The sequence below is a fragment of the Electrona antarctica genome, assembly GCF_951216825.1.
Source record: "Electrona antarctica genome assembly, chromosome: 12".
NCBI lineage: Eukaryota > Metazoa > Chordata > Actinopteri > Myctophiformes > Myctophidae > Electrona > Electrona antarctica.
The window spans coordinates 23,836,025-23,859,988 of record NC_136793.1 but is presented as its reverse complement, the minus strand read 5'-3'; the positions used below and the strand labels follow the sequence as shown (position 1 = coordinate 23,859,988).

General features: G+C 43.8%; 1 protein-coding gene across 3 annotated transcripts in view; it reads right to left on the bottom strand.

Moving 5' to 3' along the window:
* Nucleotides 1-23,964, bottom strand: part of dmxl1 (Dmx like 1) — a 74,281-nt gene that overhangs the window by 22,345 nt on the left and 27,972 nt on the right. For all 3 annotated transcript variants that reach the window (XM_079516635.1, XM_079516633.1, XM_079516634.1), the window contains exons 17-33: nt 23,108-23,227; nt 22,345-22,554; nt 20,818-22,094; nt 20,372-20,624; nt 20,048-20,160; nt 18,195-18,381; nt 17,441-17,551; nt 15,570-15,739; nt 14,222-14,319; nt 13,898-14,063; nt 12,542-12,670; nt 11,963-12,101; nt 9,404-10,209; nt 8,846-8,944; nt 8,346-8,513; nt 3,942-4,136; nt 1,999-2,075 (exon numbers count right to left, since the gene is read on the bottom strand). In XM_079516635.1, the coding sequence (XP_079372761.1) occupies nt 1,999-2,075; nt 3,942-4,136; nt 8,346-8,513; nt 8,846-8,944; nt 9,404-10,209; nt 11,963-12,101; nt 12,542-12,670; nt 13,898-14,063; nt 14,222-14,319; nt 15,570-15,739; nt 17,441-17,551; nt 18,195-18,381; nt 20,048-20,160; nt 20,372-20,624; nt 20,818-22,094; nt 22,345-22,554; nt 23,108-23,227 (4,318 nt within the window). The remainder of the gene's footprint in view (nt 1-1,998; nt 2,076-3,941; nt 4,137-8,345; nt 8,514-8,845; nt 8,945-9,403; nt 10,210-11,962; nt 12,102-12,541; nt 12,671-13,897; nt 14,064-14,221; nt 14,320-15,569; nt 15,740-17,440; nt 17,552-18,194; nt 18,382-20,047; nt 20,161-20,371; nt 20,625-20,817; nt 22,095-22,344; nt 22,555-23,107; nt 23,228-23,964) is intronic.

The following is a 23,964-nucleotide window of genomic DNA, read 5'->3' as shown; positions in this document are numbered from 1 at the left end:
ACCAGATGTGATCTCCAAATATAACATTGTATGTCAGCTCTTGCAAGATAGTCAGAGAATACAGCTCTGCATAGAGAGGGAGCGGGAGAGACAGACAGACAGACGTGTGTGGATCAGAATGTTGTCAGCTTGGCTGAAAGGGTCAACACCACAAGCCAACATTATGAGATTCCTTCTATGACGTTGACTTATAAACAGCACATACATATCTTTATCCACTCCATCTCTCTACCAAACATTGGGACTTGAACAAAAAGTACAGAGGTTATTTCTAATTGACCTATAGCTAAGCCCCTCCCCAAACTGCTATGGTCCAATCACAGCTAAGCATAACATGGGTTAGACAAACCTCTCCACAAATAATTTCCCTATATGATAAAACATTGTTTTATAAAAGAAATGTCACGCACATATTTTTCCAGTGCATACAGTATGGCAGGCCTTGATGATGGATTTGGAAGAGATTTTGAAGGTCTGGTTCCAAAAATGAACCAGTATTGAATGTGTAAAATCCATGATATTTACATGAATGAGCCTGGCTGGAAAGTGTCCAAGTGGGAGTGTCTAAGTGGGAGAGGGCGGGGCTTTGCTAAAGGTTAATTTCACTCTCTGTGTCATGGTAAACTGCAGTACGCATTCCATCACTGCTCTTCAAGTTGTGTGTAAATATCTCTGGCCAAGAGCAAGCCCTGGATACAGCCAACCAGTTCCCCAGTCAGTTAGGAGTGATGAAAGTGCAACTTTAAGATCTTTAAGCTAGAATAATAAAGAAGTCTTTTCCCTAGTCTCATGCCCTAAAAAAATAACATTCTCCCCTTTCCCTGTGTGACATTTTTCACTGTCATTCTATTTCTGGGGTCACAGCACCATAGCTCTGAGGTTCATGATCCGGTCAGAGCTGGAGTTAAAAGGATTCTGTAGCGCAACAAGCACTCTGACAGACAACCGTGACAGGCATTCTCACAAGCAGCACAGCTCTAGACAACATTGGTGCCTGAAAGTTTGGGAACCCATTCAAATTTTCTCTATATTTCTTTGCATGATTATGAAGAACATGAAGCATATAAAAGAGACACTAATTAATTGTACAAATGTGATGCAAATATTGTACATGGTCATTTATTTATTGAGGGAAATTATCCAATATTTTGAGTGGCAAAAGTATGTGAAGCAGTTAATTTCAAGGTGAAATTAGAGTTCAGTGTTTTCAATCACAGAAATAAACCCAGCTGGTTTGACAACAGGCCTGATTAAAAATGAGGATGTGATCACAATCACATGAGACTGGCGGAGACTCCAAGAGTCTCTGAGTGTCATCAAACTATATAAAACATCTCCTTGAATTCAAGGGTTCATGGGGCATGTAACTGATAGAAATTAACCCATTTTGACCTGAGATCAGGTTCTAAAAATGTCTACATCCTGACAGTTTTCTGAAAAAGCAATGTTTCTATGTCAGTCGTTCTTCGATTTTTCAAAAATAGCAGATCTACAAGCTCATAGCGCGCCACCGAGTGGCGCGCTATGAGCTTGTAGATCTGCTATTTTTTTAACACCAAAAGGGGTTCCCGCCCAAAATGGGTTAAGTCATCTTTTGGGTGAACTACTCCTTACATACGTTTAGTAAACAGATGGACAAGGAGAATGTTCTTCTAAGGCGCCGTTCACACCTGAGAGACAGCTGTCTCCTCGGTGTCTCCCGTCTCTTCTGTGTGTCGCACGGCTCGCAATGCAATTTTCAATGGGAGTCACGTGGTAACGTGGTTTGACGAGACAAGCTTGCTCCCTGGCTGTCTTCTGCCCTCCTTCCCCCCCCATGGAACAAGGTTGTCTCGTCAAACCATGTGACTCCCATTGAAAATGCAATGTGAGCCGTGCGACAAACAGAAGAGACGGGAGACACCGAGGAGACAGCTGTCTCTCAGGTGTGAATGGTGCCTAAGTAGCAGGTCACTCAGAGCAAAAATCTAACAACAAAATGCTCAGTAACACACCCACCTGTAGTTGTGCCCCTCACAGAGACACTGGTAGATACAGGCAGACAGAGAAGCAGCCAGGCTGTGCATCACGTAGATCTGAAAGAACAAGGGTCATACAGTATGAAAGTTTGTTTACAATCCCTACTAAAGAGATACATATATTTCTGCATTCCTCAGATTTATGACAACTTAAGGTTACTTGCATAATGCTGGTGCTTTGACCCACGCACTGTCCACCTGTTTTATCGCCATAATAAATCAGAACATGAAGTTGAGATCCGGTTGGAATTTTCTGCACGTGAACGCGCAAGTGTTGACTTCCGTAATCACATATACATTTCCATGTTAGTCTACTTTTAGGCCACGGCTGACGGCCACGCTACACCAGGCTTTTCTCAGGACTGGACCTAAATTCAACGCACGTGTTTAGGGTAAACGCGCGCGTTTTGTGCACGAAAAGCCTGGTGTAGCGTGGCTGTAAGAAAAAGGTGCATGGGAAAAATAGTTAGCCGTTTGGAGTCTCATTTACTATGAATACCTGCATCTCCCGTCCATTAGTCACGCCTCCATAATGTCACACCTCCATATATGGTCACACATGGTCACACCTCGTGACATCACGCCTCCATATATGGTTACGCCTCGTGACATCACGCCTTGTGACAAGTCACGGCACCATATATGGCCATTTCCATATATGAAGATCACGACACTGACCATATCTAACCCTGGATAACCATACATGGAGAAGACTGGATCATCACCTAGATCTGCATATATGGAGCCAGGCCGGGAACTCTACATCTGACCTCAAACCCTTAAGCCCTAACCACACCAAAGGGTCACCATGCAACTCCTTGGGTCCAAACGGTTGCAAGGAGTTAACGCTAAAACCATCTCGACCCTTTGGTGTGGTTTGGGCCATTGAATTCCATGCGTTGAATCACTAGGGACGTGCAACAGGACATATCACACGGTCGCTAAAACAGTCTTGACCCTTCGGTGTGGTTAGGGCTTTAGATCTCCATATATGGAGCTGACCTGTTCTGACATTCCATATGTTGATCCCACCCGTCCTTCCTGTTGTGACATTCCATATGTTGATCTGACCTCATCAAACCCTGTACACTCAAGACACGCTCCATATATGGCCAGACCCCATTAAACCCTGTACACTCAAGACACTGCCCCCGCTGCCACCCTTAGAACTCCATATATGGAGCTGACCTGTTCTGACATTCCATATGTTGATCTGACCCCAATTACTTTGTTGATGAATCGAAAACTTCAACTATCAACAAATGAACACAATTATTTTAATAACCAAGTAAATCAATTAGTTAAATTAACTGTTGCACGCCCAAAACAGACCAATAGATCAATGAGAGTAAAACAGCACAAACACCACATTTGAAATAGCTTTCCTCTGATACAGTGCATATGGCCCCAGGAGTGGGCACAAACGGGAATTAAGGTTAAATTGGGACACACTTGAAAAATAGAAACCATTTACTTCCCCATAACCTGCCTACTAATATGTTTCTACATACAGTAGGCTTAACATCAATTTCACAGATTTTGAGCTACATGGACCAAAAAATAATCCATTTGATTTTGTGGGTCATTTCCCACATCTCCCAGTGCCCTTGTCCTCTTGCAATGGAAACTTAAATTCAGAGCTCTGTTTTGTCAAGCAGAAAAAACATTTATTTGTGTGAATGAAGAGATTCCTGAAAAATAGCAAAAGATTGCAAATCTCCTTGCGACAAACATGTTCATGCATCACAAATGTATGCAACGTATCAACTTTTATTGCACAACAGCAAAAACAGAGTGGCTAGCCAGACTAATCGATTTAGTTAATTAGAAAAGATATATATATATTTAAGAACCACACTTTTTCATTGGATTAATCGAAAAAGTGGTGACCCTGAGGACCAGGGGTCATTCTGTGTGTCTCACCTCGCTGTTGATCACATCAGGGTGCGGAGGAGAGTCCAGGCCATTGATGGTGTGCAAGATGTCATGAGTCAAGTTGGTCAGGTGGACTATGGGATTGGCCACCACCGTCTTGGCGTTGGCCGTGCAAGCCAAAAGAAGAGGGATGGAGGCATGCTGGGGGCAGAGTGCCACCGTTGATGGGCTAGCAGAGTCGTCCTGTAGGCAGGATGTGGATGTTAATACAGTCCAAATTAAAGTAATGCATTGAACAAAACAACAATTGGATGCGCCATATTATTGTCAATTAAAGAAAACTGAAGTAATCGTTTTTGGAGCTAAGGAAGACACCCAGCTCCAATGTTAAAAACCTCTAGCCAAGTGAAAACCCTTGACATAGTTATGGACTCAGACCTGAATTTAAACAGCCAAATTAACAAAATCACACAAGTTAAAGGACTTACTGTATGTCTCAGCAAGATCTAGAAAAACCTATCCACACATTAATCTTCACTAGACTTGTCTCTTACAAAAAACGACTAGTTGATTCATAACACTGCTGCTCGAGTCTTTACCAATACCAAGAAAGTGGAGCATATCACACCAGTTCTTAAATCCTTCCATTTAAGGCTCTCTGTGTGTCAAATAATTGATTACAAAATACTACTGTTGGTCTATAAAGCGTTGAATGGTTTAGGGCCAAAATACATTTCTGGTCTTGTGCAATGACTGTTGTTTCCTTTGCTTGATGTTCTGTGTAAAGCACTTGTTTAAATGTGCTATACAAATAAAATTGGCTGCCGGCTAGTGCCTACAGTATGTTGCGTGTGGGATGAGTTCCAATGCACTGAGGCAGACACATCCAGGGATTTAAATGTGTTATGTGCAGTATCTGGTTAACAGTGGAGAATAGAGGCTCTACAAGCTCACAACCCATCTTGCTGCATGTTGTGAGCTTAAACTGGAGAGGTGCTGTTTTTGGTATAAATCCAGCTTAAGATTTATACAGTGTAAGTAATGTGTTGTTTAAATAGGGCAAAAAGTGTATAATTATAGCAGCCTTATTATAACTGATAAGATTTAATGACCTGTCTAACACAAATGGAGAAAAACTTGCAACTGTCTCACTCCCTTGTTTTTCTTTTTGTGGCTCATGAACGGCTCATGAAAAGAGCTCAGAAAAGAGAAGTCTGGGTGTGTTTGCTTTGATGTGAGTTGTGAGGCAACAGCAGGCCTCCTGCTGAGACATAATCAGAAGGGATGAGGATAACTGCGTATGATGACACAAGTATCGCAGTGCAAACTAACCCAAGATGAGATAAGATGCATAGAATCTGACCAAAGGCAGTGAGGGGTGTGGGACCTGTGTGTGCATGTGTGTGTGTGTGTGTGTGTGTGTGTGCATAGTATAGCCATATTAATCATAGGAACCCTAGTGTCCCCATTCTGAGGCAAATATTTTGTAAAAATCACACCTGTGTGAACCGAGTGGTGTAAGATCTTATATAGACTGATCAGCTGTGGTCTGACGTAATGTCTGACGTAATTAAATCACACCCGTGTGAACTGGGTGACCATAGCAACCATGCTCATTTTTTTGGTATGAACAGACAGACAAACTAACAAAGCCAGTTGTAGGAGTGGTTTACACCACTCAAAAATAGCCAATCTACAAGCTCACAACGTTATTGTTCTTGAGGAACAGACCATCTGTATGTTACACCCTTCCTCAACATGATTTTCAAACTTTTTCACATAAAGACGAGCAAATTAAAAGCTCGCAAAGCTCGCAACGCGTTGTGACGTGTTGTAGATCGGCAATTTTCAAATAACCAATAATGTACTACTAGGGTTAAAGTGCTTAAACTGACTTTTAACTCTTTACATTTTTATCCCACGATTTTGCAACCCATTATTTCACCCAGTGTCAATTATCTAATGTAATCCTGGGCGCTACACTTCCTCTGCCAACCTGTGGGGGCAGCGGACTGACCTCACGCTTCTTTCTATGCATGGAGTCCAAGCTGCTTCTTTTCACCTGACAGAGGCGAGTTTCCCCGGCCGGACATAGTGCGTGGAAGTTCCTTTCGCCAACCCCACCTCGGGTATGGGCACTGATGATGCGGAGGAGAGAACACACCCACAGCGTCCCAGGCGGGAATCGAACCCAGGACCTTCTAGCTGTGAGGCGACAGCACTACTGACTGTGCCAACTGACTTTGATGGTATACATATTAGCATATTTTGCTGGGTCCCTGGACCCCACTTTAAGAACTACTGGACAATGCAGAAATACCAAAGGTTGTGTGTGTGTATGTGTGTGTGTGTGTGTGTTTTTGACAGGAAGAGTTGCTGCTTTTCTTCAGAAATCAAAAGCAGTAGAGCAGAATTAATTCACTTTGAACGTCAACTGTGCTACCATGACAACTTATGAGAGCAGTTAACAATCCTTAAGATTACAATTTGACTTCTAGCGAGACGTCCCTCCGGAACCTCACTATCAGGAAGTAGGCCTGCGTGAGTGTGCGTGTTTGTGAGTTGCAATAAAGTATTGAATATGGTTGCATTAAGCTGCACGCACACACAGCTATGAGAGAATGAATGCCAAACCCTGGTTGACCCAGTTGCTTTCAGAAGGTTTTGTGGTTCATCTTTCATTCATGACCTTCCTATAGTACTGTGTGTATGTACCTTTTGGATCCTTCACAAAAATAAATCGGTCAACTACTGCTAAGATGCCAACTGAGTATAGTAACCACGCAGCCCCCTCCTCCAACTCCTCCCTATGCACTGGCCCTATATATACTAGGGATGTTAAGTTCATCGTTAATTGATTAATCGCTGTTAAGAAATTAGTCGATTAAACAGTTAATAACTAATCGTAATTAACCGAAAATTCTGCGGTTCTATCATTGGGTGGTTTTCTGTGAAGGTAAAGCTGTCTGGGAAATTAAGATTCTGATTTTTTTTACAAAAACTCAGCTTAACTAACCGGTTAATTGATCGATAAGCGTATCCAAACGTATCAATTAAATATTAATCGATAATTCACATCCCCAATATATACACTGTACACACACTTGACAATTTCATGCCTTCCTTACACCTTGTGTAAAACAAACACGTAGACTGCACACACACACACACACACACACACACACCCCCCCCCCCCCCCCCCTCCTGTAATATGCAATTTCCCTATTTAGACAAGTCCACCACTAGGGTTCATATTCTGAGATGCACATTTGGCAAAAAACAGCTCTACAAGCTCACAATGTTGTGAAATCAGCAACATCTTAGATCAGCTAATTTTGTTGAAGAGATGTGGTTTAGAAAGAAAGAAATCACAGTATCACACCTGTGTGAAGTGAGGGGCATTCTCAACAGGCCCGGCGAAAAGTAAGGGCCAGCCCTTCCTGGGCCCTCAACAAAGCCTGTACACTCACGAGTCAAGACAGTGCCCCCCCATATATGGAGCTGACCTGTTCTGACATTCCATATGTTGATCTGATCTCATCAAACCATGTACACTCAAGACATATGTGGCCAGTACAGAATTCATTGCATATGTTCATCTGACCCCCCCATGCAAAAGCGCCAGCGCTCGCCCAGCAGTCTGCTGTCACCCAGGCGGATATGTTGATCTGACCCCCCCATGCCAAAGCGCCAGCGCTCACCCAGCAGTCTGCTGTCACCCAGGCGGATATGTTGATCTGACCCCCCCCCCCCCCCCCCCCCCCATGCCAAAGCGCCAGCGCTCGCCCAGCAGTCTGCTGTCACCCAGGCGGATATGTTGATCTGACCCCCCCATGCCAAAGTGCCAGCGCTCGCCCATAGTCTGCTGTCACGTTTAGGGTGAGGACGCTTCTCGCCCCACAGGCGTCTTACTGGTATAGACTGAAGTAATTAAAGCGGGTTATGTTTGCATGTTTGGAATTGTAACAGCTGAAATCAATAATATATCAGTATTTGGATATTAACCTGTGGGCCGCATGTGCCAGTTGCCCATGTATGGTGTAACTGGTTAAAAATATAGGGCATATAATAATAAGTTCCCTTATTCAGCATAGTTTGCTGTAGGACCCGATGACACTGTGGGTGATGGTGGCAGACTGGGTGAATGGACACTGGGCTCACTTACTTCCTGGACTACATGTTGTCTCAGTACACCAAAGCATTATGGGAATTGTAGTCCAGGAAGGAAGTGAGCCCAGTGTCGATGACATCAGAGACACTGGGCTCACTGGTAAAATCTAAAATATCTAAAACCACATATTACACTCAGAGTAGAGCCACTGCTTCTTCGCCTGGAAAGGAGCCAGCTTAGGTGGTTCGGGCAACTGCTTAGGATGCTAAGGACCCGACTACGGATAAGCATATATGTTTTTGCTAAAAGGGTGACCGTGGGTGTGCATCCGTTTCAAATACCTGGTGGGATTCCTGCAGCAGCAGAATGAGCTCCATGCGCACAGAGGCCAGGCCTCCACCATGAGAGCCATGCAGGCTGCAGTAACTCAGGAACATCCTCAGAAGAGACTGGTTACTCTGGAGCCAGTGTCTCCGGCTCCTCTGGCTCTCACAAGGCGGGCTTACAGGCTGTTGAAAGAAAAACATTATAATCAATTAGCCCCTCATTGGTTTTTACTGCCACATAGGGATGGATCTTGTTAATTTGTATTGATAACAAGCACCTTATCGAGCCGGTTTCTTATTGAGCCCACTATCGAGCATTTTCTATTATTTTGTGGAAGGACGGAAGAGATACATTCTGGTCTACAAATCATTAGCTTCATGGGGTGTGTAAATAGAAAAGAAGTCCTTTTTTTGGAGACTTATTTTCATCAGTACAACATAAAAAAAAAAAAAAAAACACTTCATGATGATGAATCTGAAAAGATGTGCTGCCATGGCAGCAACCAAACACCCACCGGTTCCTCCTCTGCTGCCCCAGAGACAGGAGCCATAGTGTGGTCGGACAGCCCCAGCAGACAGGGCTTATAGCTGCAGCAGTGCTGGAGAGCCACCACCTGGGGAAACAAAATGTAATGTTTTTACATTCATGTTGCTACAGGGAATCTATCATCCATGGGCTAGAGAATCTGTGGAATGAATAATGTAATGCATTTCATCAAGTTATTAAAGGCTTCATTTTCACAAGACACTGCAATTGTTTCATAGACAAACAAGCCATTTGTCTTACTTGCCTAGTCTTTAGGTGGTTTAAAAAAAAAGTCTCGGCCATCGAGACTTACATGAAAAAAAATCACACCCGTGTGAACTGAGTGGTGTAAGGTAATGAAATCATGTCTGACGTAATGTGTGCAGAGAAAATGAGCATGGTTGCTATGTTCACCCTGTTCACCCGGGTGTGATTTAATTACGTCAGAAATTATTTTGAACATAGCAACCATGCTCATTTTTTCTGCACACAAAAGCCAGTTGTAGGAGTGGTTTACACCACTCAAAAGTATAAAGTATTCTCTCACCTCTCTCTCTAGCCACTGGCAGAGCTGGTAGCGCAGCTTCCCTCCCTCCAGCTCGTAGCCCGTTGACAGGGTCCTCAGCTCATTGGTCAGGATCTTCAGGCACGCGCTGAACTTCAGCTGGGCTGCCAGGATGTCCTCAGATGGCACTATGAAGTCGTCGCTGTTGATGTCCTTGCCGTCCTCCTCCGTGGCCGTCTCAGACAAAGGGGACATGGTGTCCTGGGTGTCATGATGAAACACGCTGTCCCCCGCCACACCTTTCTTGCTGCTTTTATTATCCTCATCCTCCTCCTCCTCCTCCTCCTCGTCCTCGTTGTCTTTGTCACTGTCCCACTTCAGCTCCAGGGGCTCATCCAGGACAGCCATCGGTGGCTGACTCCAGTCGAAACTCAACATCGAGTCCGATTGGCTGTTGGACAGGCTGTCCCCGGCCGACTCATACCCGTTCAGAACCGGCTGCGACCAATCAAACGCCTGGCCTTTCTGGCTTCCGTCACTGAGCTCTGGGCTCATGCCCGTATCCCCCAGGCTGACAACCAGTTTGGAATGCTTGTGGACTTTGGGCATCTTGGAAAGAACTTCCAGGGCCAGCATAGGGCAGCCTGCCTGGAGGTGGGCATACGCTGCAGTGAAGAACAGCCTTCTCTCCACCAGGGTGATCGAGTCTGCTCTGCGGCCCTCTGTAGTCAGACCAACTTTGGCTTTGTCTGATGAGCCCAAATGCCGGCGGAGGAGCAGAGGGTGAGTGCGGAGGTAGGTGTAGAAGTTGAACACCTCAGGGCTGAATGGGGACGTGGTTGAGGGACCTGCCATAGAAATACACACAAGTGAGAGGAGACTGGGCTATTTAAACTGAAGTGTGTGCAAAACAGTCCCCCTACTGCTTTGATCACAGTTAGTGCCTGCCATGTTGTGTTATTGTTATTGAATCAGATGCGGAGAAGGGACGCACAATGAATCAGTAATTATATTCGACATTTTGTAGTGCAGAGCTCTCTTATCTAGGCCAAATGCCTGGCGTTCTGTTATTGGGGGACTAGAAGGACAACTAGGGAGCCTATGACAGCTAACTGAGAATAGATGGTTAGCAAAATGTGGTTCCTAAATATTGCCTCCTTTAAATCCAAGGTCTTTCCATATGTTTTTCTTTTAATGTTTTATTTCTCGCAGCATTTTATATTTAACCGTCTTGCCACCAGCATTAAATCGCACATTGCCAAGGTTTTATCGCACGTAACACTTATTTTGAACGATCCGTAACAGCATGTTACAATGACAAAATGTGTGTGGTGGTGTCTTGACCGGTTGTTGTTCTCTCGCTCGGTGCAGAAAAAACCTGACCGCGAGTATCACAGGGCCTGCTGTCGGCCGTTGAAAAACCATGTTTTCACCAGAAACGACGATTTGGAGATACAGGCATTTGAACGCGGACCATTGAATGCAAGTGAATGCGCGCGCATCTTCAAAATAGCCACTGTCCCACTTGAACGGTGGCTAACGATACAATCGGATCAAAACATGGATTAAAGAATATAAGATACGTTTCTGGCAGGCTAGACAATTAATTTAACACCGTTTTCTACGGTTCTGGCGGGCTGCGTGTTAAAAACAACCTGAACCATATTCTAGGATGAAAACAAAAAGGCAAAAATATAGGGGAAGGGGGGCATTATATTAACCCTCATTCTACAAGATATTTCCATACAAAATGTACAAGCATTTGTTCATCAATTCAAATCAGTTAGTCCAGAAAAGATTTGATTAAACAGATGGTACATTGTTGTAAACTAAGTGTCCAAACTAAACTCCCAGACAGAGAAATCATCTCCACAAGGAGGGTGCTCATCAGGGAGCGCTTTATCTCTCAAGTCATGGTGAGGTTCACATTAAGTTCAGTGCTTCTTCCATTCTTAATGCAAGCTTTACAGACAAGTCCTATACACACACACACATATATCTTTCTCATGTGATCTACACTTGTGTTCACTTGCACGCATCCATAAATAATATACTATAGACCAATTACTCCTATGACAGAAGACAAGGTTGTACCTGGGATCCGTGACAGACATACAGCACTAAGTCACTGGACTCACTGCTGGTTGAACTTGTCACCCACAAAAATATAGAATAACAGTAGTCTACTGGTACCACCAGTAAATCTGATAGGTCTACTTGTATTTCTTTCAGTCACACATGCAACATTTTTGTTTAATCTTAGCTGTTATAAACGAGCCTGCTTTTAATACCAAAGACCTATGCAAGAGAGGAGCACTGACGTTCTGCCATTGTCTGTACTTCCTCTCAGCAGCATGTCTCTGGAATATAGACATATAGGAAATACAAAATAGGATCCTCAGTATTCATTTATTATTCTATTCCGTAATTAATTTACTATGTCTTATTTGTAACTCCAAATGTGTACAAATGTAACTAAATGCACATGGAAGGGCCCATTTGGTTACATTCCTACACTCTCAGAGTTAAGTTAGCACCACTGGGATTTGACTGTGTACTAGCTAAATCCCAGACAGACATCGTTTAGCACTATAAATGTACCGGGGTCAGATGTGCCCCCAGTGGGCCCAGAGGTGGTGCTCTTAGCAGGCTGTTCCAGCAGAGTGTCCAGAGCTCTGCTGTACTCCTCCAGGACCCAGTGGGCCACGCTGCGCAGGAACGGGTCTGGATGAGCTGCAATCTGAGCAGGAGAACATACTATCAGACTGGAGGCACCTTCAGGTAACTCCCGAGTTCATTTTCCATACAAATGTCAAGCAAATTTGAAGTGAATTAGGTACATTTCCATCAATTTATTGGACTATAAAACGGTTATAATCCAACCCATATTCATCTTTTATTGAAACATTTCCTTTGCCATCTAATCCAGACATTAGTGGCTAACATAGATTTATGCTAAGGTTGTCATGGAAATTACCTTTCCTTTTCACATTTTGCAATTTCCAGACTGAAACCATCAACACACACACACACACACACACACACACACACACACACACACACACACACACACACACACACACACACACACACACACACACACACACACACACACACACACACACACACACACACACACACACACACACACACACACACACACACACACACACAGAGTACCTGTTTGTCCATGCCGAGGACGTGTCGTTGAAGGATCTTTTTGTAGGTGGAAGCCGTCTCAAACTCGGACTCATACAGCCTAGAGATCACCAGCGCCAGCTGGAGGTCCTGCAACTTCTCTACACACACCTGGAAGAGAAGTCATCATCGTCAGGGTTCACATTTCAGGGTTCGGATGAGGGCAGAATGGGACAGAACAAGCCTTGAGAAAATATTCACATTTCCTAAACATAATCTCAAAATGAAATGAGGTCACGTCCAACTTCTGTCACAGATACACACCTCATAATTATTTTCGGAGATGAATTGGGGTTAGGATTTTCCCTTTTATCGCTAATGAGGGAGAGAAGGAAATCAAACATGCAAGTGTTTGCGGGGGGGGGGTGGGGGGGGGGGGGTGAATGAGGGGTGCAACTCATTTCAGGCTCTCAGGGTGTGAGCTGCATTTAAATTAGGCTACCTACGCTAGAGAGACCAAACAAAGTCAACCGTTGCCCTTTACCATGATGACACTCATTTGCATAATTCTCAGCGAACGTAGTCATTTCTCCTGTAGAGAAAATAATGTGATTTCCACTCCCCCCTTCCAGGTCTTTCACAGCGAGGTTTAACTGAGCGAATACAATGTTAAAAAACAAAAGTTGAACCGTGTAGATTATCTTTTCATAGTTTGTCTGACATTAAGAGATACTAGCATTCCTTTACAAACTACAGCATACTGGGAAAGCATGTGGAAGAACGCATACTAGGGCACAAATCTATATTTAGTAGCAGGAACATGCAGTATGAAGTTATGGAAGTACATTCTTTCGTAACATGAAGGGACAATGTTGCTTGTCCCTTCTGTAAAGGGCTTCGCTGCGAGTAGGTTATTGCTTAAGGGAAATATTGTATGTAGAACACGGCAACACCCAAGAGTCAACAGCCCAACATCAATAATTCTTCAGTGCATATTGTTAAAAGCTTTTGACAAAGACACCACCTCTGGAACATGTCAGGCTGTTTTAATAAATAAAAAGGGAAAATACTGTACACGCTGATAAAAAGTGCTGGTGTTGCAGAATGACATCCATCACCAGCCACTATGTCCCTGTTGGGGACTGCTTACAATATGCTAGGATTTTGATCATACATCATCCTAGAGCTAGGCTGAGGAATTTCATAAACAAAGACACCAATAATGTGGGTATGATTCATGATTCATCAGACGTAGCAAAAAATAAGTGACTTTTTATCTAGATTGTGCTTGTTGAAAAAATAAAAAATAAAGAAAAATCTCAGATTGGTAAACTTGCTTTTCCAAGGGACAAGTGTCTCTCTCATTTTTGTTTTGCATCCCTTCTGGTCCTCATTTACCTCGACAGCATCCTTGAGGGAGCCCGCCAGAAGGAAGAAGGCTGCAGAGTGCTGGAATCGCTGTTTCCCCAGAAGAGAAAAGGCATTCTTCAACGCCGCTCTCCTCCACCGCTCCTCACTGAAGTTGTTGCTGAAGAAGTGTGTCATCTTGACATTCTTTTGAGACCTGTAGGGGGAATAAGATAATAGATTCCAAAACAACAACAACAACATTGCTGTCATTAATCTCTTTATAATCTGACAGTATTGATCTTGGCTTCGAAGGGAGAGAGTGCTGTTGTGTGTGTGTGTGTTTGTGTAAAAGCCTGTCAGAATAGTGCCTACCTGTAAAGTCCCCAGACCACTGCTTTCTTCTTCATGGCGAGGTAAAAAATAGCTGCGTCCAGAGGATCATTGTTCTTCTGAAAAGAAGCCTTGGCAACCTGACAAACGGAGTGGAGAAAAAAAACGAAAGAAAAACCCCAACAACAAAACAAAAAGACAAGTGCTTAGAATTTCAGTACACGTCCCTGCAGTCCACAGAAGCTTTATCTACAGTGTGAATGTTGCTTTGTGGGTCATTTTGGAGAGCAGCACATACTAGATTATCATCACTGTCGGGCAGAAAACTTGCATCTCAATGTTTCATCTTTTAATGTTTTTTTTTTCCACAAATGAATGCTCCATTTTATACTTTGTCGCATGACAGTATTACACAAAAGTAGCAAAAATGTACAATGTACAAGCTCGTTGTGAGCTGCCATCTGACAAAAGTGCAGAATTTCTGCCTATAATGTTGAAAGTCTATCTGTGGGTTAAAATGCTTTACCAATTTAAAGTATTAACAGCTTGTGACTAAATAATAACTACTTTGGATCAATTGGAACAGAGGTTATTTTTTCCCCAGTTTCCTGAACATTTGAACATACAAGGTTTTCACCAGACAGGAAGAATATGCACTGCTAAATTCCTGAGTTTAACTGTTGAGGGTAAAAGTGGACCCTTACAGGTCAATTTATACACTCTCAAGAGTTAAATTAACACTCAGGATCTTGCAATGTGGCACCGTTACTGCAGCCTCAGCAAAAAATACAGCTTTCCTCCTTTGGTAGTTTCAAGCACAATCAATCTGATCAATCATGTACGGACGATGAGCAAGTCAACGGTCGATTAAGTGCAGACAGATTATGCTGTTGTAGATGATAATTGATGCAGCATGGTGTCTTCCAGCGACACCGCTCTCAATAAAACCACCAAAAAGACACTATGCGAAGAACATTCCCTTAGCCTAGGGCACATACAAAGCCAATAAATGTAGAGTAATGAAACCAGCAAAACAAACTGAACAAAATGTACATTTTAAATAGTTTGTCGAGTGCTTTATTTAACTTCCCCAGATACTAAACTACTAAAGTGCCTCTTGTGTAAAAAATATTTGTATCTGGGTGCTATTGTGCAGCCATGGTTTGTTTATGGTTATGTCAGAGTTGATGTGGCTGAGTTGATGTGGCTGACCTGCCGGCCTGCCCTCCCATTAGCCAATTTTAAAATGGGAGATTAACATTAGGATAAATTAATGTATTTCCAGAATAGGGATACTAAACTGACACACATTGTATTTGCATGAAGGGTTGGTGTGCTGCTATTTATACATGCACATACAGTATACACAAACAAAGCCCACTTAGCTCACCTTCTCAATGCACCTGCGTAGCTTGTTGGGGCTACGCAGCCACCAGCCCACACCCATGGAGCGTAGCTCAGGCCAAGTGGGGTCAACCTTGTGCAGGGCAGGCAGCATATTCAACAGCTCCTCCTCAGCTTCAGAATGGAATGCCCAGGCGTAGTGACACGTCGACAGGCCTGCAGAGGGGGGAGGAGGGGGGGCATAGGGGAGAGATTTTGTCTTACGCATTTTAAAATCGACCATACCATTACATTGTAGACCAGCTGACATGGTTTAAATGTGAGAATGTTTTCCTTTTGCATTTTAACTATTTCTCTCTGGCCAGTGAGCATAATATCAGCAGAGGACCTGGAAACCTGAGCGAGCGATTAACCCATTTAGACCTGAGGGCGATTCTACAAAATGTCTTCTAAATCATGACAGTTGAACCTATGTTTCTATGTCACTGGTTCTCAACCCTTTTCATGTCAAGGACCCCCAGAACTATCTGTATTTGGCCGCGGACCCCCATCTGAAAATATGTTGTTCCAAGGACCACCCAGAAGCAAAGATTTGAGTTAACACCATGAACGCCCGGGGGTATTTAGGACCATTAAATCAGAGCGCCCAGTGATTTACAGCAATGGAGCACATTTAGCGACGTACCAGGCGCTCTCCTGAGGCGATCGACAACAACGAGAGGTATGATTAATTCCAACACGACTAGCGACGGGACCGCAATGGGACGTCTAAAACATAATCTTTGCTTAGAATTGGACGGAATTATTTAGATCAAGAGTTATTCACGTTTTACGATGTTCGGTCTCATCCGCTAAAATGGGGGGGAACATTTTCGATGACGTCCCAACCAGAAATTACATTGAATGTTGCGCAATAGACGCTCCCAGCATGTGGAGCGATGCGATCGGTTTTGATATCAATAAATCTGTCCTTTTATTAATCTCCGTCCTGAGCGTTACTATTCGATAGGACGGAGAACTCCGTTTATGCCGCTCGGGGTGTTAAAAACGTTCGCTCTGAAAGAATATATATTCAAAGATTTGGGCCACATTTTCACGATTTTTCAAAAATAGCAGATCTACAAGCTCGTAGCACGGCACTCGGTTGCTGGCCGTCAAATTATTGGCTTAGGAATGCGACAAAAACAACACAATATCCATGAATTTAAGCCTGCCTCGATAGAAAAGAAAAAGGCATTTAGAGGGTGAACAACTCTAAGTGATGCACATCCTTCACGGTTTGCCCACTGAATGGTTACACAACCATCAGCAAGCTAATGATGAAATCCATGAGATTTGCACAAAAAAAGTTATATAGAGGTCAGACACCGCTACCTCCATACAAAATATGCCAGGGACAGGGTAACTTGTACAAGTTAAAGTCATAGTGTGCAACTTGTTTAACCCATTTAGGCCCGACGTCGAAATTTAAAAAAATGTCTTCAAAATTCTGACAGTTTTCTGAAATACCTATGTTGCTGTATCAGTGGTGCTCAATATTTCATGTCAAGGACCCCAAAAAGTATATGTAATTGGCCACCGACCCCCATCTGAAAATATGTTGTTCCAGGGACCTCCCCAGTAGCAAAGATTTGAGTTAAAAACTCGCTCTGTAACAATATATATTCAAAGATTTCAGGCACATTTTCACGATTTTTCAAAAATAGCAGACTTACAAGTTCATAGCACGGCACTCTGTGCAGCTAAAGTATAACATAATGCTTTAAAACACCAAAAGGGGTTCCCGCCCAAAATGGGTTAATTAAACAAAGTTAAAAAAAAAGAATTTATATATATATATATATATATATATATATATAGCCGATTCCTGTGCATGGTACATGGAGAAAATGTACGATAGCCAGTATCCCACTGTACCTTGGCGTAGTAGCTGTGCTCGGTGTGCGGGGGGCATAGAGGTGGAGAGGAAGGTGTGCAGTCTGACAGCCAGCAGGAACTTCAGACCACAGTCGTCCAGTGTCTCTCCACCTGGAAAGTCAATGAAGAAGAACGTCATGTCAGTTACCTTTCCAGATCTCAGTTATACTGTAGCTATTACATCAACACAACATAACAGTAACCAGATGGCGTTAAATGAGAGCACTTGAATTCAAAGCTTAAAGGAAATGCATTTGACTAACTGCCAAAAAACTAGATGTATCAAATTCTGATTTTTCTTAGGTCACACATTAGTCGACGTAATGATGCGCACATGGTTATGTAGACAAACATTCATTAATTTCTTCACTACATGCCCACTGTTAAGTCAAACTGATATTACCATACAGTACATGATTTTATACAGTATGTATGGCTTATATTTTATTGGCCACAATACAGAGACACACACTGCCTAACAAAAGTGACACTGGGCCGAAACAAGCTTATTTCGGGCTGAAGTGAACCAAACGGCACAGTATTCTGCCAGTGGTTGCCAGCTGCCCCAAACTGGCACATGTAGCTCAGATTGGCCTGTTAAGCAGCCTAACACAGTGTAGAAGTGTATCCATGGCTTATGTATCAATCATTTTATTTCATGTTCCTCATTTTTGCTGGGGAACCCTTTGAAGCTCCCTCCTCCCCCACCACCACCACCCAGACCCCACTTTGAGAACCAGGAGGCTTTCAGTACCTTTGCTCTTGCCCTGGCTGTCCCCGATGTCAGTGCTAGTGGTGGCGATGGTGTCGGCCAGGGCCATCAGCGACATCTGCTCCAGAGCGGTCAAGCCTGGCAGACTAGAGTGCAGCAGGTGGCTGGACAGCACCTTAGCGTGATCGGGACCGAAGAATGTGGGGATGTACTGGGACAGGTCAATCACCTGCATGGCCGGCACAATGTTGAGAGAGACACAATGGAGGATATTAACATACCGTATTGTCCCGAATATAAGACGACTCTGATTATAACACAACCCCATTTTTCAAGACTCATTTGTGGAAAAAGAACATTGAATGTCAAATAGTCTAGTCCCTGATTATAATAGACCTCGTTTTTTGAATATTTCCATTGGGAAATGGTCTTATATTCAGGCCAATAGGGTAATAGATACAGAAATAATACAGGAGGGGTTTGGGTTTCTGACATACATGTAAGGATACTAGTGTGGTCTGCACGATAAATAGACCTTTATTTATCTCGCCACAGAGGTATCTCAGCAGTTAGGTTAAGTGATGTTTTGGTTAAAACAAAAAGGTTTTTGTTAAAAAGTTAAAGCACTATATAATAGTACTCGTTGCTATAGAGTGTCTGTTCAGTAAAGAAAACACACTTTCAGGGGGTTGCAATTTTTTGTAACCAATCAGGATAGAGTACCCATTTATCAGCTAAAATCTTATACTGTTCCAGTTCCAATTTTGTCTGCTTATTTCTTTGTGTCACTACTTCCAATTTGACTTGTTTAATCTGTATCCTGTGCGAGTTCCCTCTCCTGATTGGATAAAATTGGTATCCTGAGTCTTACTAAAGACCTGGAGAGACAGGGAGAATCATGTTACTGAACAAACACTCTATATCAATGATAACTATCACAATATACAAAGAATATCCAGCAAGTAAGTAGTAGTAGTAAGAAAAAGTACAGTAAGGCACAGCAGGAACAACATCACAAAAAGCACCAGCAATAAAGAAGCAACAGTATACAGTAGTATACACCTGTACAATAGTCTCCACTATGCAGCTCAACAAAGTCAAAATGCCATCACAGTATCCTGACCAAAAAGCACAATCAAATCCAAATCCGTACGCATTGGATATACACACACAATATATACCCCCAATACTACAGCCTGCACTGCAGAACAAAACAAACACAAACAGTCACATTGTCCGTAACAGTGTCCCGCCCCAATGTCCGTTAACAGTGTCCCGCCCCAATGTCCGTTAGCAGTGTCCCGCCCCAATCAAGCTTGGACAAAAAAACAGGAGCAAAGAACACACAAAGAGACATTACGACATCACAGAAAATCCTGATGGCACAACCACACCGTGATACACTGTGATACCAAGAAAGAAACACCGGTTGGTTATATTACGATGTGGCCACCGCGCTAGAATGTCAGTCAGTGGCCGTGCAGAATTGTATATGAATTTGTTATTCGACAGTTCACAGGGCAGAGCAACCATTCTGTGCCTTGATAGTGCAATGACTCTCGTTGAGACTCATCCTGTGCTGTCATATGACAGTGTTAGCAGAAGTAGCAAAAATAACCAGGTCATATGACAGTGTTAGCAGAAGTAGCAAAAATAACCTACAATCTCGCAATAATCTCACATTATTCTCACTATTTTTTTTATTTTATTTTTTTACATTTTGGAAATCTTTGAAAATGCTTGCCTATAATGAAGTGCCCAAAATAGGGACCGCTAGGGTGAAAGTGGTTAAGTCTGTCTTTGGGTTTATCCCACCCGAGTGTGACGTTATATTTTTCATGACTTGGACATGAGGTTAGGTTAGGCTGTGGAAAGAGGGTTTTCCAGACACAAACCTCATTTCCTGATTCTTCTTCGTCGTAATCCAGGGGTTCCATATCGCTCATGTTGGGCAAATGGAACAGCTCGTCATAGTGTCCGCTATCCGCACTCATGGTGCTCCCTTTTTCTACAAGGACACATAGATAGATTATTTTATATAAAACTTATTTTATATAAAACACTCTTATGAGATTACTAAAAGTCATTATAATAGTTTTTATTCCAAATTTCTTTTAAAAAAGAGATTTTTTTGTGTAATTGCTCAACCATTGTTCACACACTCCAAGTGATTCATATTGACTACGCAAATAGCCTATAGAAAATAGTTTAATACCAACCAGGTTTGGAGTCCTCATCGGCTGCCAGTAGGGCGTACAGAGGTAGGGGAGGGATGGAGTCGATCTCTGTGTAGTCTGTGGAGGAACGCTCTCCCTTGCTGAACATCTTGCTGTCCCTGGCTGTGCTGCCCCCAGCGCTGATGGTTCGAGACCGCACTCGCTTTTCCGGGTTTGTGGCATTGTCTGTGAGTTCCACAACCTCTCCAGCAATGCATTTCACCAGGTGGGAGAGGATGGCTTTGGCCCGATGGACCTGATGACAAAACAAGGAAAAATGAGAATCTATGCATACCGTAGGCAGCTTACATTCTCTCAAACTGTCAGATCGCCAGAGCTACAAAAAAGGTTCAGAACATTCAGAGCAACTCAATTACCATACATTAGCATGAAACTATCTTTATTCTCAGTTTCACTTCTTCAAAGAAAGAAAATAAAATGTACGGTACCTTCCCCAGATCCATGAGTTCCAGTAGCTGTACAGGGTGGTACTGGGGCAGGGTGGGGAACAGTTGGTGGGCTGACTCAAACAGCCCAGAATCCTCCATCTCTGCCGGCAGGTCATAGACTGTTCTCTTTCCACTCAGCTTCTGGGCCAGGCTCGTCAATGACCTCGTAATGGCCTTTTTGGGAGGGGCCAGCGTGGCCGTGGTGGCTTCGGGGCTCAGCCACTCTTCCTGACTCTGTCTCACTGCAGAGAGGATGGAGGAGACGCTGCTGCTCATGTCAGTGTCCTGGGTCATGGCGATGCTGGGCCTGGGTGGTGCCGGGGGCTGCCACTGGGAGTAGACATGCATCTCGCAGTCCATGCCCACTACCAGAATGCCGTCCCGTACCCAGGAGAGGGATACCGGGATGGGCGGGCAGCCTTCAATGGAGGACACCAGGTCGACCGTTCGAAGCAGGACCAGGCGGGACAAGCTCTGATCCCTGGCGCTGTCAGATGACACGCCCAGTTCTGGAGGCTTGCCAGAAAGTGGACCATACATGTAGAGTTTTGTCCTGATGCCAACTGTTAGGATGTGTGAGCCGTCCTCTTGGGAAACCCAGTCCAAATGAACCAGGTGCTTACCAGTTGAGTCCAGACAGTCATTCGGTGTAGAGAAGTCCAGGGTGGTGCAGGGTAAAATGGGACTTGTAGCCATGCTACCGCTCACGTCGCTCGTTAGGTCCAAGACAAGAGTCTGCTCTAGAACCCACTGAGAACCTCCCGTGGACTCGCACTGGAAGACAGCGATGTGGACCGGGGGTTCTCGTTGGGTTATTGTTGGGTTGGGGCTGGAACTGTGGTTCGGGTCCAGGTTCAGGCTGTGGAGCGCATTTAAAGTAGGTGTCAAGTGGTGCTTGGGGTTCACATGAGGGGTGGAAGCCAGTTCAGGGTTCGGGGTCAAAGGCGGGGTGGAGTTGAGCTCCGGGGTGGAGTTCAAGTGTGGGGTGGAGTTCAGAGGTCGGTTCTGTGTCTGTCGGTAGGCCACAGCCATCCGGCTGCTGTGACAGCAACTGACCTCTATGGGGCGCCCTGGCACGGTGACAGCACTGCTATTGGCCAGCCCCTCCTCCACAAGAAGAGGCCATTCGTCCCACTGATAAATCCCATCGTCTGTATGCGAGAGTTCTGCACCTGCCACGCTGCACTTCCAGAAGCGCACCTTGCCGTCTGAACAGGAAGTGGCGAGAAGGTAGGGAGCCCGGCCAGCAGGTTGTAAAGAAGATGCGCTCGGGTGACCTGAGAGGAAGAGTTGAGCACTAATTAAAAAAATACTTTAAGCACTGCAGGGATTCCTACAATTTAACCCAATTCTAATACATTTTACAGACCTTCAACCATAATTTCTTGAATAGTGTTGTATGACTATTGTGGCTATGCACCTTGGATGTATGTGTGTGTGTGTGTGTGTGTGTGTGTGTGTGTGTGTGTGTGTCTGTGTCTGTGTGTGTGTGTGTGTCTGTCTGTCTGTCTCTTTCATTTCCCCCACCTGCCGATGGGGTAACACTGATGATCTCCACTCCTGCAGGCAGAGCCATCTCTTGGCTGTACACACTGTGTGTTGTGAGGCTGAGGCGACATGCGCTCTGTAAGTTGGAGGTACAGGGTTTGTTCTTTTGAGGCAATGGGGAACTGAACGTCTGGGAGTAGTTCATAGAAGCTGTGGCAGTATCCTTCTCCCACGGGGCTGTGGGTTCTTCTGTGAGGTAATAAAAAAAACAAGTGTAAGAAAAACATGGGCAAGTTCTATTACCTGCATGTTATTTAATATTTCCCCATGTTGTACAATATAATACAAGGGTCTTCTATAGAACATTTTCCATACCCCTTAGCTGAGAGATAATACACTTGTGTTGCATACATATCAGTGTGTTATACCCCGAGTGGAATAGTAAGAGAGTGGCGACACGCTTTGATCTCACCGCAAAGCGGGTGCCTATGGGCTATGGTTCCAAACATTGGAACTATCCCATTGAGAAAGAATGAGCACTTCCGCATTCCATTGTTACAATGGGAGTCAACGCTAGTGTCCCCGCTCTCTTACTACAGTAGATTACTTTGGTTATACCGTACTGAACTTTTTCATGTTTTTGATTTTCTTCCCCCCGTACTCGTGTTCTGAATGTATATACATTCATCATAGGGTATAACCTGTAGTACCCACCCATGATGGGTCATTCATCATAGGGTATAACCTGTAGTACCCACCCATGATGGGTCATTCATCATAGGGTATAACCTGTAGTACCCACCCATGATGGCAGGCTGGGCAGCCAGGTGGAGGTGCCACATGTGGAGGAGAGAGCGACCTGTCGGGGTGAATTCTACCACCACCAGGAAGAAGCGGGCTGAGAAGCCCGTCTGGCTGGACCCTGCAGGGGAAAGCACAGCGATGCAGTGTAGTAGTAGGAGTCGTACTAGTACATAGTACTGCACAGTTGGAAATAGTGATGAAACAATTAAATGGTATTTGTGCAGAAATGTTTAAAACAGTTAAAAATAGTTTGGATTTGCATGAAAAGCAGGATTCTGTAAAGGCATATATAAAAAGCACGATGGAACTGAACAAAGATATAAACCGGTAAACAATACAATCCCAAAGTAGAATAAGAAGCAATAAAAGTTAAATAAGAAAATCAAATAGTATAAGTGGTCTTTGAGAAGTGATTTAAAACCAGCCAATATACAAGTTCCTCAGATTTTCCTTTCCTTCATTTTGTCCTGAGTCTGGAGTTTTGGAACAAATTATGTGCTTTATCTATGGGTCTGTGGCTGCTCTGTGGCCCATAGGTAATCAAAAGTTCCAAACTGTATAGACATTGGAAGGTCTGGTCCCCCAGCTACATATTTCGGATTATAGGATATTTTGGCTGAGAAAAACAATCCAATGTGTACAGTACAGTATGTGCTTTATCTAAAGGTCTGCGGCTGCTCTCTGGTTCATAGGTAATCAATGGGTCCAAACTATATAATAGGCATCTGGTCCCTCAGCTACATATTTCATAGGATATGATAGAATGGATAGAAGCCATCCAATATAGATAAAATATAGCTATCTAATAAATAGATGTCTAAATACCTCCTTTCACAGCAGATACTTTCTTTCCAC